Source organism: Trachypithecus francoisi, unplaced genomic scaffold, assembly GCF_009764315.1.
Source record: "Trachypithecus francoisi isolate TF-2019V2 unplaced genomic scaffold, Tfra_2.0 Lachesis_group20, whole genome shotgun sequence".
In the NCBI taxonomy this organism is placed as follows: domain Eukaryota; kingdom Metazoa; phylum Chordata; class Mammalia; order Primates; family Cercopithecidae; genus Trachypithecus; species Trachypithecus francoisi.
The window spans coordinates 10281666-10298196 of record NW_022681466.1 but is presented as its reverse complement, the minus strand read 5'-3'; the positions used below and the strand labels follow the sequence as shown (position 1 = coordinate 10298196).

At 54.3% G+C, this 16531-nt stretch overlaps 1 protein-coding gene across 2 annotated transcripts in view; it reads left to right on the top strand.

The window, feature by feature from the left end:
- Nucleotides 1-16531, top strand: part of TIMP2 (TIMP metallopeptidase inhibitor 2) — a 74597-nt gene that overhangs the window by 39650 nt on the left and 18416 nt on the right. For both annotated transcript variants that reach the window (XM_033182450.1, XM_033182451.1), the window contains 2 exons: nucleotides 12455-12555; nucleotides 15696-15804. In XM_033182450.1, coding sequence (XP_033038341.1) covers nucleotides 12455-12555; nucleotides 15696-15804 — 210 coding nt within the window. The remainder of the gene's footprint in view (nucleotides 1-12454; nucleotides 12556-15695; nucleotides 15805-16531) is intronic.

Here is a 16531-nt window from a genome sequence, read left to right as displayed (position 1 = left end):
ACCTGTGTTCCCCTCCCCTCTTGGTCACCTTGGCACAGCTGGACTGTGGTGGAAAGGCCCGTGGGGCAGCCTCCAGCCTCCCCTGACTCACCCCATCCCATGCCTCCACCAGGAGCTGGTGAGAGCCCTACTGCCGGGGTTGGAGCCCTGGCTCTGCCACTTGCCAACAGCTTGGTGACCTGGGAGAGTGTTAAGGTTTCTGCACTTCCTCCAAGGCCTGGCCCTCCACCTCCTGCCCCTCACACCCGGGTTCCAGCATCTCTCTTCCCACCGCCCCTATTCCGGACACAGGTGCACAGGGCCCGCCCCCTGCCTTGTGAGCCTAAATCCTCCCCGAAGTGCCAGGTACCTCATAGGGCTATGCTGGCGGGCTCAGGGGTGCCCCCTGGACTCACACCCCAGCCCTTGCCCAGCCTCCATTTGACTGTAAAATAAGGGATGGAGCCACCCGGAAGGGTGTGGGGCTCCTGAGGTTTCCACAGAGCACTGCCATGCCAGCAGTGGTGAGGACCCCGGATGTGGTGGCCATGTTCAGCTTCATCCTCCTAAAGCACTTTCCGGCACCCCGCACAGTTCTCCTGCTCTGAACGCTTCGCACCTTCTAGAGCTCTGCTTTGGTTTGGTGCTTCTGCTCCCACCCTCGGGGAACAGCTTCCGTGTTCCCGCCTCACTCTGCTTTTGCTGGAAGCTTCGTCCTCTGGGCTCTTCTTTGCTCCCTGCCTTGTGGGTTCTTCTCCCCAAACCACAGGGACCCAGGAAGGCCCCCATGGCTGAGCAGTGGTGCGTGGGTTGCCCTGTTTGTCTGTGAGGCTTGGAGGGGGAGCAGCAGCGTTGCTTGTGCTTGCTGCTGAGGTCAGCTGTCCATGGGCTGGGGGAGGCCGGCTGGGTCTGGCAGGTGCTACCTGTTCACCTCCTGGCCTGCTCTCCCCCAACCTGCTGGCCAGTCGGATTTTGGATGTGACCCCACACTGGGAACTGCCCTGGGGGATCCGTCTTTTCTCCTCACAAATCTCCCTTCCACCCCAAGCCCTGTGTGACCAGGATCTCAGACACGTAAGACAAAGGGATATGGGGTTTTTAGAGTGGAGGGTGGGCAGAGCACCCTCCCTGACCTGCGGTCGTTCTTCCAATGAGTACAAATGGCAAGGAGCTTATATCGAGACCTCCAAGAAGACACGGGGCAGAGGGCTGGGGTGCAGCCTGCACTTGGAACTGCCGTGACAGCCCAGGCCGAATCCTACAGCTGGAGACGGGGCTACACAGACGCACACCCCCCAGGACAAGCTCAGGGAGGCTGGGGGCCGCTCAGCATGGGGCTTGTTTTCGAGGCTGTGCTGAGGAGGAAGGGAAAGGGGAGTGGGGACACCAGCCCCCCGCTTTCATTCTCTCCTGGGTGTGTGGTCCCCGGGATTCCAGCCTTCATGTCCCTGTTTCTGTCTCCTGAGAAATGCAGCAAGCTGCAGCCCCCCAGCAACAGCACGAGGAGAGAATCTGCTGCTGCCCCTGGCTACAGAGCTGTCACCCTGGCCCCCTGCTCAGCCGTTATTGGGGGGCGGATTGCAGGGACGGGTGGGGGTTCCCTCGGTGCTTCTCCAAGCTCCCTCTGCCTCCTGCCCTGCACGGTCCTGCTCCTGTCCCTGCTCCGGCTCTGCCTGGGGGTTTGCAGGGCTGAGCTTGGCTCTTCCGTGGGTCTTGGCGGAGAAAATGCAGAGCTGCACTTCCCTCCACAAAGCCGCCCTGTTCTCAGCAAATCCTCCCAGGGTCGGTGCATTTTTTTCGAGTGATTCAGCAGCACGTGAATGGGAAGGGCCGAGCCCAGCCAGAGGCTCTGGCATGAGACCTGCTGGCCCACCCGGGAAAGGGAGGGCAGCAGGACGTGGGCCGGAGGTCCTCCCAGGGCTGCAGAAGGAGGGAGCAGGGCCCTGGGGTGGGGAGGGCAGCAGGAAGGCTGGGCAGAGAGTGCGGCTTAGCTCTGCGTGGCTGAGGTGCTCTGATAGATGCTGTTTCACTCGAGTTCCCCAAGGGGAGCCAAAACGAATGGGCAGGAAGTGAGATGGGAGAGCTGGTCTCCATGGAGACGGGCACTCAGTGGCCAGCAGCTCACATGCGCTAAAACCTTGGGCAGCCGGGGAGGGAGCGTTCCCTGGCAGGGCGAGGCCTGGAACACCCCCAGGTGCCCGCTGGCAGGTGGTGTGGCCAGTGCTGAGGCTGTGCTTCTGTCCCCTGATCTCTGTTGTGTGCCCTGTTATCTCTCTGCCCAACCCTCCCTCCCACCCCCCACCCCCCACCCCCCACCCCCCACAACAAAACATCTTTTCTGAGTAGTTGTCATTCCAGGCATTTCTCACCCTGGCCTGAGTCATGCGGGCCAAGTCCTCTGTCCTCACCCTGGATGTCACGGTCCTGCGCTGCTCCAGAGCTGCAAGTCACCACTGAGGGTGGACCTGGGGCTCCTCTGTCCCAGCCACCCACAAACTCTCAAGGTCAGAGTCTGGAAAGGGAGGTGGTGCCCCGTGTCCTCACTTCTGGTGTCTGTACCCTCCACTGGGGACAGGTGCCCAGTGTGCTCCTATGCTGCCCCCTCTGCTGAGGTCTTGCCTGCTCCCCAGAAGGCCCCATTGCTGGCTTCTGGGGACCGAGGAGGTTGGAGGACCTGAGGGTGGGTCTGGCCTCTGCAGCAGCTGCAGGGCGGGAAGAGCCTGGGTCCCGCCCAGCACCACAGGGCTGTTTTTAATTACCAAGTCACAGCCCGCTTTTCTGCTCATTTCCCTAAAAGGAGTGAACTGGGAGGAGGTCTGACACACCGCTGGCCAGAAGGGGCCGGCATGAAGGGGCCGAGGAAGGGCAGAGCCCAGTGCTCCGGGGAGACCCTCGGACTGTCCACCGAGGGCCCCCGGCTGTGTCACTTGAGGCCAGAAGCCGAAGGTGAGCTGGACCAGCTGACCGTCGCTGTCACCTCACAACCCCTTGTGACATTTCCTGGCTACTCAGCCTTGCCCTGTGCGCCTGCGCCCCATGCATTTCCGTAGGAAGAGGCGTAGCCTCCAAACCTAGAGGACTAGGGCAAATTTGGGGGTCCTTGTGAGCACAGCCCCTTCCTGGATCACCGTCTGCCATCCCTGGCTGCGTCTGTGGCCACTTCTGCCGCTCCAGCTGGCGAGGTCAGCCCTATCCTGCTAGAAGAAGGAGGTGCCGCCTGAATGGAGAACTTCCATGTTTCTAAGTGGTCTTTACTATGATCCCAGATTAGGTGCACACAAACATTTACGGATCCTACAGTGATCTGAGAGCAGGACTATGAGAAATACACACATTGATTACAGTAGTCGCAGGGCAGGGCCACAGCTGTGTTACTGGACATCTGTCCCGAGCTGAGGGTGTAGACACCAGAAGTGGGGAAAGGGGCTTCACCTCCCTTTTCAGACTCTGATCTTGGGGGCGGCTGGGGCAGAGGGGCCCTGGTACACGCTCAACTGGCGCTTTAGACATATTAATCAAAATGGTCAAGCCAGGCCAGATGGCTCATGCCTATAATCCTAGCACTCTGGGAGGCCAAGGTGGGTGGATCACGTGAGGTCAGGAGTTCGAGACCAGCCTGGCCAACGTGGTGAAACCCCGTCTCTACTAAAAATACAAAAAAAAAAAAAAATTAGCTGGGCATTTTGGTGGGCACCTGTAATCCCAGCTACTCCGGAGGCTGAGGCAGGAGAATCGCTTGAACCCAGGAGGCGGAGATTGCAGTGAGGCGAGGTCATGCCATTGCACTCCAGCCTGGGCAACAAGAGCGAAACTCTATCTCAAAAAAAAAAGTCAGGCCGGGCGCGGTGGCTCAAGCCTGTAATCCCAGCACTTTGGGAGGCCGAGACGGGCGGATCACGAGGTCAGGAGATCGAGACCATCCTGGCTAATATGGTGAAACCCCGTCTCTACTAAAAAGTACAAAAAACTAGCTGGGCGAGGTGGCGGGTGCCTGTAGTCCCAGCTACTCCGGAGGCTGAGGCAGGAGAATGGCGGGAACCCGGGAGGTGGAGCTTGCAGTGAGCTGAGATCTGGCCACTGCACTCAGCCTGGGCGACAGAGCGAGACTCCGTCTCAAAAAAAAAAAAAAAAAAAGTCAGTGGTAAAGCAGCTCCAGCCAGATTGACCAGCCATGTGGTGTCGTCACATCCACCCAAAAGGACAAGAGACTCTCACCCTGAATGGCAGCGCAAGTTATAGTTACAAACATTAGCAAGGGCTTTACTAGCTGTGTGATTTGAGGGTGCAGATGTTGGCACTCATGGTACCCCACTTTTCTGGAGAGTTTAGACAGGAGGCATGGAACATCACAGTCCTTCCCTAGTAAATGAACAGAGCTGAGTCCACCTGCAACTGCCATTGGATCCTGCCCAGGAGTAAGTGGAGGTTGGGTTTCATCTGGGAGAGAGAATTGTTTCTTTTATAATTCCTCTGAAATGATTGGCATGCAATTCCACCCAGAGGCAAATGAACCAAATGACGCTCAGAAGACGTCGGCAGCTCCGGCCTGCAGACTGTATTTGCATCTAGGCAGTGTGGAGTCCTCCAGGGCTGGCCCCTGGGATGCAGCGGCCACTGGTCTTCATTGCCACTGTGGGTGCTCCAGGCTGACTCTGACCCAGCTGCAGCATCAGAATGCCCCCCACCCACTGGTGATTTGGACCAGTAGGGTCTTTGACACGTGTTTGAAGCCCCTACCTGACTCCCAGGAATGACCAATGTTCAGAGCGTGGGGACTCCTTGGCATTCTCTGCTGGGCCATGAGCAGAACAGGACAGAGGGGAGGGAGGCGCTTTTCCTGCCAGTGTGGGTCCTGTGGGCACCCCTCCCCAGGTGGAAGCTGGAGCCTGCAGAAGAGGGTGGACGGCTGGGAGGGCCAGTGCCCTCTGGTGATACGGAGCAAACCCTCCTAGTCCAAGTCAGCGCGCACGCAAGGCGCAGATGATCGGGCTGGGTTTTGACTGTGTATTTAGCAGCCGAATGTGTTTCTAAGTCCCAGGGATCCCTGCACCTCGTCTGGGCAGACAGGTGACTTTGAGGGACAGTGGGCCACCTGCTGCTGCCTGAGCGCGTCCCTCAGCCAAGATGGGCGCTGTGCTATTACAGGGTGTGGAGCGCCCTGGGAAGAGGCTGTGAGCGGTCTAGAGGTTGGGTGTTGATGTCCACTGGTTTGCCTGTCCCAAACCTGGGCCTGGGGGCCCGGCAGAGTGGCTTAAGTGGAAATGTTCTATATGGTATATTTATACATATAGCACGTGGGATTCCTCCAGCGAGCATTTGGGCCCTGGCAAGATAATAAAGAGAATTCAATGAGGGTGGAATAAATGCATTTCTTAGAGGCAATTTTCTTTTTCTTTCAAAGGCAGGGTCTCCTTCTGTCACCCAGGACCAAGGCGCAGTGGTGCGTTCATAGTTTACTGCAGCCTTGAACGTCTAGGTTCATGCAATTCTTCTGAGTAGCTGGAACTATAGTCATATGCCGCCACGCCCAGCTAATTTTTGTGGTTTTTGTTTGTTTGTTTTTTGTTTGTTTTTTAACAGATGAGGTATTGCTATGTTACTCAGGCTGGTCTTGAACTCCTAGCTTTAAGCAACCCACCCGCCTTGGCCTCCCAAGTGCTGGGATTACAAGTGTGAGCCACTGCACCCGGCCTTTTGAGGCAATTTCCTTTTGGGGTCTGGCTCCCTCCCCCGGTTGTGGGCATAGCTTGTTCTTATTTTCCGCGGGAACTTCCATAGTGCTTCTGTGGACACAGTAGGATTGGAAAGGTGTTGGTGGGTGTGTGAAGGGGACATGAGGATGCAGGACCCACATGTTGATGGCAGCAGAGGGGACACCAAGGAGAGAGAACAAGAGAGGACCGTGCCACAGAAGCCCTGGCATCTCTGCCTGGGGCTGGTGTGGCTGGAGTCTGGAGGATGCCGCCCCTCAGGCCAGCCTTTGGCCCTGGCCCATGCTGGTGACACCAGGTTCTCCCGTAAGCCGCCTTCACTGTCTGCTCCTGTCCGAGAGTAGCAGCCAGTGCGGCCTCATGGTTTTCCAGGGGCCGTTGTGATTCTCGAAGTCTGACCGTAGCCCATCCTCTTTGGATCGTCTGCCACGACCTTGGTTTTCCGCCCACCCAGTTCTTTTCCGTCTCCACTCTGGCGGGTGCGAGAGGGATTGTTTTTGCAGGGGGGGAGGTGACATCATGTGGTGTCCTGGGCCGGAGGGGTGGGGGTGGGGACCCTGCGGTTGTGTGTGCTTTGAATTCAGCCGACGGTTGTACATTCCAGTAGCCGGCATCTGGCAGTGAATTCATCAGCCAGTGTATCACCCTTGATCTCAAACCCAGATGTTGTGTTCACAGCAGAAGGGAAAGAAGGAAAAACGAAATCTGAGACGCTCAGGGAGAGGCCGTGGTTTTGGGGCTCAGGGCAGTTAGAACGAGAATCTTTATAAAGACTCCCCCCTCTCGCAGCTTGCCTCTGGCTCCTTGGGGAAGGGGCAGAGGAACAGAGCAGTCCCCTCTTCGGGGCATGGACAGGAGATGAGCTGACACCCCCCTACCCGGCCCCAGTGCCTAACACCAGGCCCAGCACCCAGTAGGTGTTCAGTAAACGTGTCTGTGCCATGATTTTCATTTCTTCCCAGATTCCTTATGTCTCTTCGATTTCCCCAGCCCTGTTCTTCACATGGTCTGGACTCGGAGAGGCCCTCCCTCCTTTGGAGTGGCCTTCTTTCCCCTACAGTCCTGGTGGTCCATCCTGGAGCCCAGAGTGCGGACCATTGCTATTGGCATGGAAATGTGTTCTGGAGAGCTCTGTCTCCCTCCTCCTCTGTCCACCACTGGCCGCTGGAAACTCTCCTTCTCTGCGTTCCTGTCCATCGTCTGTCGCCTTGCCGGGATTGGATGCTCCTCCCAGGCCAGGCCTTCTGCATGCAGGATCCACCCTGGACCCTCTCACCACCTGCTGTCGCCTCTGGGCAACAACCCCCAACAGGTACCCGCTGCTCTGAGTAGGTCGGCGGTGCAGATCCCGCTGTGCCAACCGGTGTGCACTAATCAAAGCTGTCAACCGGCCCCTCTCCTTCGTGTCTGCGGCTGGTGCTTTGGGGAAGGTTGCTGTGGAGCTGGTCCTTCTTTGCCTCTCTTCATTCCCATTTTCCTTCTTTCACGTAATTTCTCATTTTGTAAAGTGGGGGAGGAGGTGCCCACCCCCAATTTAAAGAGACCCTGAAGAATCGGAATTCTGTTCCCCAGGGGCAGACTAAAGCAGCCCAGTGGAGATGGGGATATCCTCAGGCTCTGCTCCTCCAGGCCCCTCACCCCCACTTCCCTGCAGGCATCTGGTGGCCTCCTCGCCAGCTCTCTTTCTAGTCCTAACTCTACGTGGCTACCCTGGACCCTTGATTCAACCAGCCTCCTCTTTTCTGACACTTGAAAGGAGGGAAGTGTATCATCTGCAGCCCCCAGGCAAAGCTAGCACATTGGGAAGTTGCAACAAATCGAGACTCTGTGACCTGCTGACCAGGACGAGGTCTCTGTACCTGAGTGGCGTGATGCCATCGTCCCAATGCCTCACCCACGGGAGTGGGAGAATTCACCTTGCTTATCTCTGTGATGCTCATGGTCCTGAACCATACGCACATGAGTTCCCGGGCACCGCAGGCTCCACACCAGCTCCTGTAGCAATCACCGTGAATTCGTGAAGTGTCAGCATTGTTGTCATCGTCTCCGTCTTAGGTGTGAACAACTGTGGCTCAATGAAGTCAAGGAACTTCTCAAAGATCACCCAGCCATCCGGGGTGAATGCAAGATCTCTGTCTCTTGCTGCCTCCTTCAGACAAGTGCCCAACTGCCACCTGGGAGCCTTAGGCATTTTTGTAAGAGAACAACATGTGAACCTCAATGCCCAGGGTAGGATGCAACATTTTGGCCGTTTTTAAGTAATCTTCGCTTATTTTCTAAACTCCAGTGACATGCTTATTGGGTGCCTATTGTACGTTAAGCGTTGCGCAGCATAGTGGACCATTGAAACGCAGCTCCAAGGCCAGGCACTGTGGCTCACGCCTGTAATCCCAGCACATTGGGAGGTGGGCGGATCACGAGGCCAGGAGTTCAAGACCAGCCTGGCCAGCATGGTAAAACCCCGTCTCTACTTAAAAAAAATGCAAAAAATTAGCCAGGCATGGTGGTGCGTGCCTGTAATCCCAGCTACTTGGGAGGCTGAGGCAGGAGAATTGCTTGAACCCAGGAGTTGGAGGTTGCAGTGGGCCAAGATTGCACCACTGCACTCCAGCCTGATGACAGAGCAAGACTCCATCTTAAAAAAAACAAAAAACAAAAAAAAGAAAAGCAGCTCCAGAAATTTCCAAAATAACATACAGAATTCAGTAGACTGTAGTAAAGGCCGGCTTGCTACTCCTTATGGAACTGTTGATTCCTTTGGATTCTGCTGGTTTGCTTTTTTTCTTTTTCTTTTTTTTTTTTTTGAGACGGAGTCTCGCTCTGTCACCCAGGCTGGAGTGCAGTGGCACGATCTCGGCTCACTGCAAGCTCCGCCTTCTGAATTCACGCCATTCTCCTGCTTCAGCCTCCTGAGTGGCTGGGACTACAGGCGCCTGCCACCATGCCCGGCTAATTTTTTTGTATTTTTAGTAGAGACGGGGTTTCACCGTGTTCGCCAGGATGGTCTCGATCTCCTGACCTCGTGATCCGCCCGCCTCGGCCTCCCAAAGTGCTGGGATTACAGGCGTGAGCCACCGCGCCCGGCCTTCTTCTTCTTTTTTTTTTTAAAGACAGCATCTCACTCTGTTGCATGGGCTGGAATGTGGTGGCATGATTTCAGCTCACTGCAACTGTCACCTCCTGGGTTCAAGCAATTCTCCTGCCTCAGCCTCCCAAGTGGCTGGGATTACAGGCACCTGCCACCACACCTGGCTGATTTTTGTATTTTTAGTAGAGATGGGGTTTCACCATGTTGGCTAGGCTGGTCTCCAACTCTTGACCTCAAGTGATCTGCCTGCCTTGGCCTCCTGAAGTGCTGGGATTATAGGAGTGAGCTGCCGTGCCCAGCCCTGGTTTGCTTTTGAACTGGTGACTCTGCTACATGAAAAGCAAACTTTGACCAAGTTCATCTGGCACATTGACCGAGTTGCATAAACGTTTTTTGGTGCAGCATTGTCATAAGGTATATAGATTAGGCAGGGAGCGAGAGAGCCGAGGACAAACCGCACCTGGGCCACCAGCCCAAAGTTGTCAGCATCATCTCAGCTCCATCTGGCAAACAGGGAGCACCACCTGTTCTGCAGTCAGAATCTAGCCTCAACCTGTGAGGACCTCCCAGGGCCCTGAGCAGACAGGTGTGCAGGAATTGACAGCAGGATGGAAAAGAGATGGTGAATATACCAAGTGCTACAGAAGGACAGGATTTCCCAGAGGAAGACAGAAAAGGGCTATTTTAGCTGGGTCTTGAAGGATGAAGAGAAGTTCTCCAGGCAGAGAGAGGGAGATGGCATTTGCGGCAGAAGAAACTTACCTGTTCAGGCTGGGCACGGTGGCTCACACCTGTAATCCCAGCACTTTGGGAGGCCAAGGTGGGTGGATCACTTGAGGTCAGGAGTTCAAGACCAGCTTGGCTAACATGCCAAACCCCATCTCTACTAAAAATACACACACACACACACACACAAAAGCCTGGCAAGGTGGCAGGTACCTATAATCCCAGCTACTCAGGAGGCTGAGGCAGGAGAATTGCTTGAACCCGGGAGGCGGAGGTTGCAGTGAGCCGAGATCGAGCCATTACACTCCAGCCTGGGCGACAAGAATGAAACTCTGTCTCAAAAAAATATATATGATAATTAGCCAGGCATGGTGGTGCATGCCTGTAATCCCAGCTACTTGGGAGGCTAAGGCAGGAGAGTCACTTGAACCTGGGAGACGGAGGTTGCAGTGAGCTGAGATCACACCACTGTACTCCAGCCTTGGAGGGTGACAGAGTAAGACTCTGTCTCAAAAAAAAAAAAAAAAAAAAAGGAAAGAAACTTGCCTGTTCAGAGGTATGGATGCACCTGGGCGTGTTCAGGGCTGGGGAGTATTATGAACGGTAGAATAGCAGGAGCATGGGTAGGGAGTGTTGGGCACAGCAGCCGAGTCCCCTGGCTGACTTCAGGTTGCAAAGGCTCTCATATTTTATGGGGAGTGGCGGGGAGCAGCCAAGGATGATGTTTGAGCAGAAAGGAACGTGCATATAAAAAGACAGCTGGTGTCAGTGGATGAGAGGATGGCTGGGAGGGCACTGGAAATAGGGGCCGTCAGGGCAAAGCCCTCTGTTCTGGTGTGTCCTGCTGGGAGACATTTCCTAGATGTGGCTTTTCAGGATGAGGCCTGGCTTAGCCTGGGAAACAGGAACCTGTGGCCTTGGCCAGTCGTGACTCAGCTCCAACAGAAGATGAAAGAAGAATGGGGTTTGTGCCCAGGCTGGGCAGTGGGGCTATGGCGTGGGACTCTGGTGCGAGCCTGGGATCCAGAGAGCATTGCTGGGGCCCGAGGGTGTGGACACAGATGGAGTCTGTGGGCCTCCATGCCCCTGTGGGAAGAGACAGCCCTGCCTAAGGGGTTCCAAGAGATTTGAGCTGAGCATGTGGGCCGGGGCCGGGGCTGGGGCTGGGGCTGGGGCTGGGAGGCTGCCTGGAGCCTGGCGTGGTCTGCTCCTTTCCTCTCTGTTTTGCTCATATCCACCCTAACATAGCACTTACCCAGAGTGACCCTGAATAGCTGAGTTTGGGAGGGCAAAGCTTTTAAAGCCATTAAAACAGACCATGTCACCAACTAATGACCTTGAAATTAAAAAAGGGAGGGTTCTACCCAACCCTGCCTGAGTGACCGCATGAATTACCCATCTGCTTGTCCTCAGGTTACCAGGAGCAGAACAGAGTCCTGGCTTAATTGCTAGGAGAAAGCCCTGCATTGCATGGCCTGTCAGCAACCTCCAGCTCCAGAATATTCTGGAATTGCCCCAGCCCTGCCTCTTCTTCATCTCCTTCCTCTTTGGTTGTGGCTTAGCTGGGCTCTTCTTTCCTTATGTTTGTCCTTCCTCGGCATCTGTCCCTTGGGTCTGCCAGTGTGCCTGCTGATGTCTCCTTTGGGTGAAACTTTCTGAGCCTGCCCCTGTTGTGCCCCTGATAGAATCTGTGTTACTGCAAAGAATCGCCCAGGTCTGGCACAGTGGCTCACGCCTGTAATCCCAGCACTTTGGGAGGCCGAGGCAGGTGGATCATTTGAAGTCAGGAGTTTGAGAACAGCCTGGCCAACGTGATGAAACCCTGTCTCTACTAAAAATACAAAACTTAAGGTTGGGCACTGTGGCTCACACCTATAATCCCAGCACTTTGGGAGGCCGAGGCAGGTGGATCACCTGAGGTCAGGAGCTCAAGATCAGCCTGGTCAACATGGCAAAACCTTGTCTCTACTAAAAATACAAAAATTAGCTGGGTGTGGTGGCAGCTGCCTGTAATCCGAGTTACTTGGGAAGCTGAGGCGGAAGAATCTCTTGAACCCAAGAGGTAGAGGTTGCTGTGAGTCGAGATCATGCCACTGCACTCTAGCCTGGGCGACAGAGTGAGACTCCGTCTGAAAAAAAAAAAAATTAACCAGATGTGGTGACAAGCGCCTGTAATCCCAGCTACTGGAGAGGCTGAGGCAGGAGAATCACTTGAACCTGGGAGGCAGAGATTGCAGTGAGCCAAAATTGTGCCACTGCACTCCAGCCTGGGCAACAGAGCGAGATTCCATCTAAAAAAAAAAAAATTACTCATAGAACATTTTCCAGGTCAGAACAGCTGGACAGACTTTTCCAGATGTAAGACCCCCAAACCTAAATATGCCGGGTACTTTTAAGGCGCCTTTAAGGTGGGTAACTCTCACTTTGCCCTCGGCCCAGAAAAGCTTGTTTGCAATAGGCAGTGGCTAGAGGGTGGGGAGATGTCCCATCCTTCCCGGAATGTGTGGGATTGCGGGTCAGTTCAGTGGTGCACCTGCTTGCCCCAGCCACCAGTGAGTACCCACTGGAGAGAAGGGAAAAAAGCCAAAAGCACTCAAGCATGATATCAACAGATGAGCTTCAGTCAAATCAATGACTGCCTCCCACTGTTAACACAAACCGCCCTGGTCACAAGGGACTCTGGGCTTCTGGCTTGAGCCCTGTCAACAAAGAAGGGATTCTTGTTGAAGAATTGTGGAAGGAGGAGGAGGCTGGGCATCATCTCTCAGCTTGGAGGAGGGGGACACCGTGCTGGGGGCTGGGATCACCATGCCCCTTGCCCGCCTGGCACCTTGCTGCTGTCTGGAACCCCCCAGCACCTCCTGCAGGCCTGGACACCTTATCCCTCTCCTTAGCCCCAGGAGCATGTTTGGGGAACTCTCCTCACCTCTCTGTGTCTTGTGTTTTGCAGTGATCAGGGCCAAAGCGGTCAGCGAGAAGGAGGTGGACTCTGGAAACGACATTTATGGCAACCCAATCAAGAGGATCCAGTATGAGATCAAGCAGATAAAGGTATTAGTGGCCGCCGGCGTCCCGGGCAGCACTGTGGGCACAGCTGTGGGGTGTTGGGGTGGGCAGAGAGCCTGGGTCCCTGAAACATGATCTGGCCACCTGTGGAGCAGAGCAGAGGATGCGGTCATCAAGCTGCAAATAGATCCGATTTCCCTTCATCCTCGAATGCCTGAAAAGTTGTGTGGAGATGACATGTTCCCCACAAGTTCAATTCCTTCAGAAACCTGTCTGGGCGTCACGGCTCACGCCTGTAATCCCAGCTCTTCGGGAGGCCGAGGTGGGCGGATCACTTGAGCTCAGGAGTTCAAGACCAGCCTGGGCAACATGGTGAAAATCCATCTGTACAAAAAAACTAGCCAGGCACGGTAGCGCCCGCCTGTGGTTCCAGCTACTCAGGAGGCTGAGGTGGGAGAATTGCTTGAGCCCAGGAGGTGGAGGCTGCAGTGAGACAACATCTCACCACTGTATTCCAGCCTGGGTGACAGAGTGAGACCCTGCATTAAAAAAAAAAAAAAAAATGTGGCAGTGAGGGCAGGGCCTGGCCTGGGGCAGGAGAGGTGATACTGTTGTCATTGATAGTAACTAATATGATCTGTAAGAGAGAAGAAAATTCATGTCACAGGTGGAGGGACAGCCGTGTGATATGGTAGTAGTTGTAGTCATCCATATTTAATTTTGTTATTAAAAATAAAAAGTAGGCCGGGCACAGTGTCTCACGCCTATACTTCCAGCACGTTGGTAGGCCAAGGCGGGTGGATCACCTGAAGTCAGGAGTTCAAGACCAGCTTGACCAACATGGAGAAACCCTATCTCTACTAAAAATACAACAATTAGCTGGGCATGGCTGGGCACAGTGGCTCATGCCTGTAATCCCAGCACTTTGGGAGTCCGAGACAGGCGGATCACCAGGTCAGGAGATCAAGACCATCCTGGTTAACATGGTGAAACCCCATCTCTCCTAAAAATACAGAAAAATTAGCCAGGCATGGTGGCGGGCACCTGTAGTTCCAGCTACCCAGGAGGCTGAGGCAGGAGAATGGCATGAACCCGGGAGGCAAAGCTTGCAGTGAGCTGAGATTGCTCCACTGCACTCCAGCCTGGGCAGCAGAGCAAGACTCCATCTCAAAAAAAAAAAAAAAAATTAGCTGGGCATGGTGGTGAGCGCCTGTGATCCCAGCTACTTGGGAGGCTGAGGCAAGAGAATCACTTGAACCCAGGAGGTAGAGGTTGCAGTTAGCTGAGATCACGCCACTGTACTCCAGCCTGGGCGATAAGAGCGAAACTCCATTTCAAAAAAAAAAAAAAAAGTAGTTGAAAATCAGTGTTATCAGAAGGTCAGCAGAATGCTTTATCATCACATCTATGTCAGTTTAAGGGGATGACCTAGTCTGTCAGTGCCTGAGCCTCTTTCTTTATGAAGCAGGAAAGAGGATCTGCTCTTACGACCTCATAAAGGGGTGGTGAAAAGGCCACTGTCAGTGCCAAGGAAACGCTTTTAGCCTTTTGGCAAATGAGGTCATTTAATACAGCATCAACATAACCTTTCTTGGTACAAGTTGGAGTGTCACTCTCAAAAAACCATTTGTCCTGACATCAGGCATGCTCCCGTTCCATTTGGGTGTGCTTACTGAAACTCTTCAGGGGGATAAAAAAGCAGCCTCCCCGAGTGCTGGGAAAATGCCATTCTTCACCGGAGGGCAGCAGGTGTGTTCCTGAAAGGCTGTGAGTAAATCAGGTGTTGAGAATGCAAACTCCTCTGTCCCATGGAGTTATGTCCTAATTCCTGAGGTGCCTCTCGGCTCTCATTGCCATCAAGTAGACAATATTTGATCAAAATTCCTGGAAATATGGGTTGGGCGGAGTGGCTTATGCCTGTAATCCCAGCACTTTGGGAGGCCGAGGCAGGAGGATTGCTTGAGCTCGGGAGTATGAGACCAGCCTGGGTGATACAGCAAGACCTCGTCTCTACTAATTAAAAAAAAAAAAAAAAAAAGCCGAGTATGGTGGCACACGCCTGTAGTCCCAGCTACTCGGGAGTCTGAGGTGGGAGGATCACTTGAGCCTGGGAAGTTGAAGTGTAGCCCCAGCCTGGGCAACAGAGTGAGACCCTATCTCAAAAAAATAAAAAATTCCTGGAAATATGCAAAAGTCATGGTCCTTCATGGTGGTCCAGAGTCATGTGGAGGTACAAAAGCCCCTCCCCAGAGATTCAGAAATGACCTCATTGGGGCGGGGGGGTGAGGGGACAGAGGTGTTGTCTGAGGATGTCACGCTCCAGATGACAGTCGTGTGCCCACCTGCTATGATCTGCCACACTAAAAGTTGACTCTAAAGAATCACTTCGCGGCCGGGCGCGGTGGCTCAAGCCTGTAATCCCAGCACTTTGGGAGGCCGAGACGGGCGGATCACGAGGTCAGGAGATCGAGACCATCCTGGCTAACACGGTGAAACCCCGTCTCTACTAAAAAATATAAAAAATTAGCCGGGCGAGGTGGCGGGCGCCTATAGTCCCAGCTACTCGGGAGGCTGAGGCAGGAGAATGGCGTGAACCCGGGAGGCGGGGCTTGCAGTGAGCTGAGATCTGGCCACAGCACTCTAGCCTGGGCAACAGAGCGAGACTCCGTCTCAAAAAAAAAAAAAAGAATGACTTCGCTATAAAAAGTCTTTTTCTTTTCTTTTTTTTTTTTTCTTTTTGAGATGGAGTCTCACTCTGTCACCCAGGCTGGAGTGCAGTGGCACCATCTCAGCTCCCTGCAACCTCCGCCTCGCGGGTTCAAGGGATTCTCCTGCCTCAACCTCCCAAGTAGCTGGGATTTCAGGCGCTTGCCACCACGCTCAGCTAATTTTTGTGTTTTTAGTAGAAACGGGGTTTTGCTACATTGGCCAGGCTGGTCTCAAACTCCTGACCTCAAGCAATCCGCCCACCTCAGCCCCTCAAAGTGCTGGGATTACAGCCATGAGCCCTGAGCCCAGCTGTAACAGTCCTTTTCTAACCCATGCAATTTGCACTTCCCGGTCCTCTTTGGTGCTGGCTATACCCCGGATACAGATTGTGCCGCCCAGGATGTTCTGGATGGGAACGAAATTCCCCGACTGTGCGGCCTCCCTCTGCTTACATGTCCTCCTCCTTGTCTTTCCAGATGTTCAAAGGGCCTGAGAAGGATATAGAGTTTATCTACACGGCCCCCTCCTCGGCAGTGTGTGGGGTCTCGCTGGACGTTGGAGGAAAGAAGGAATATCTCATTGCAGGTGTGTATGAGGGGGGCCATCAGCCAGAGGCTCACACAGAAGTGGGGCTGTTCCTAGACGCCTTCCAGGGCTCGTTTCCCAGGCTTGAGGAGTGGGGAGGTGGAGTAGCTAAGGAACAGTGAGGCAGGGTACGGAGCCCTGACACTGAACGGTGCCCTCTCGGCCACTTCCTGTCAGAGAATGCTAGTGAATGTTCACCTACCTGCCAATTTCCTAGGAAATCTGAGATTGGTAGACAAAAAAAGTGAGCATTTTTGCCTTTTGCTCCTAAAAGGGAGGCGTGTGCAGGATGCTGGAGACGTGCAAGGCAGAGAAACCCTTTCTGCCGTCGGGAGGGCGGAAAGCTTGCGTGACGTCTGTTGATACTGTGCACGAGACCTGTTTGACTTATTCATTCATCTGTCTCCTTTTTTTATTGTGGTAAAATATACGTAACAAAATGTAGCCATGTTAACCATTTTCCTTCCTTCCTTCCTTCCTCCCTTCCTCCCTCCCTCCCTCCCTCCCTCCCTCCCTCCTCCCTCCCTCCCTCCTCCCTCCCTCTTTCTCTTCTTTCTTTCTTTCTTTTCTTACTTTTTGAGACAGAGTGTCGCTCTGTCGCCCAGGCTGGAGTGCAGTGGCGCAGTCTTGGCTCACTGCAACCTCCGCCTCCTGGGTTCAAGCGATTCTCCTGCCTCAGCCTCCCAAGTAGCTGGGATTATAGGCACATGCCACCACACCCAGTTAA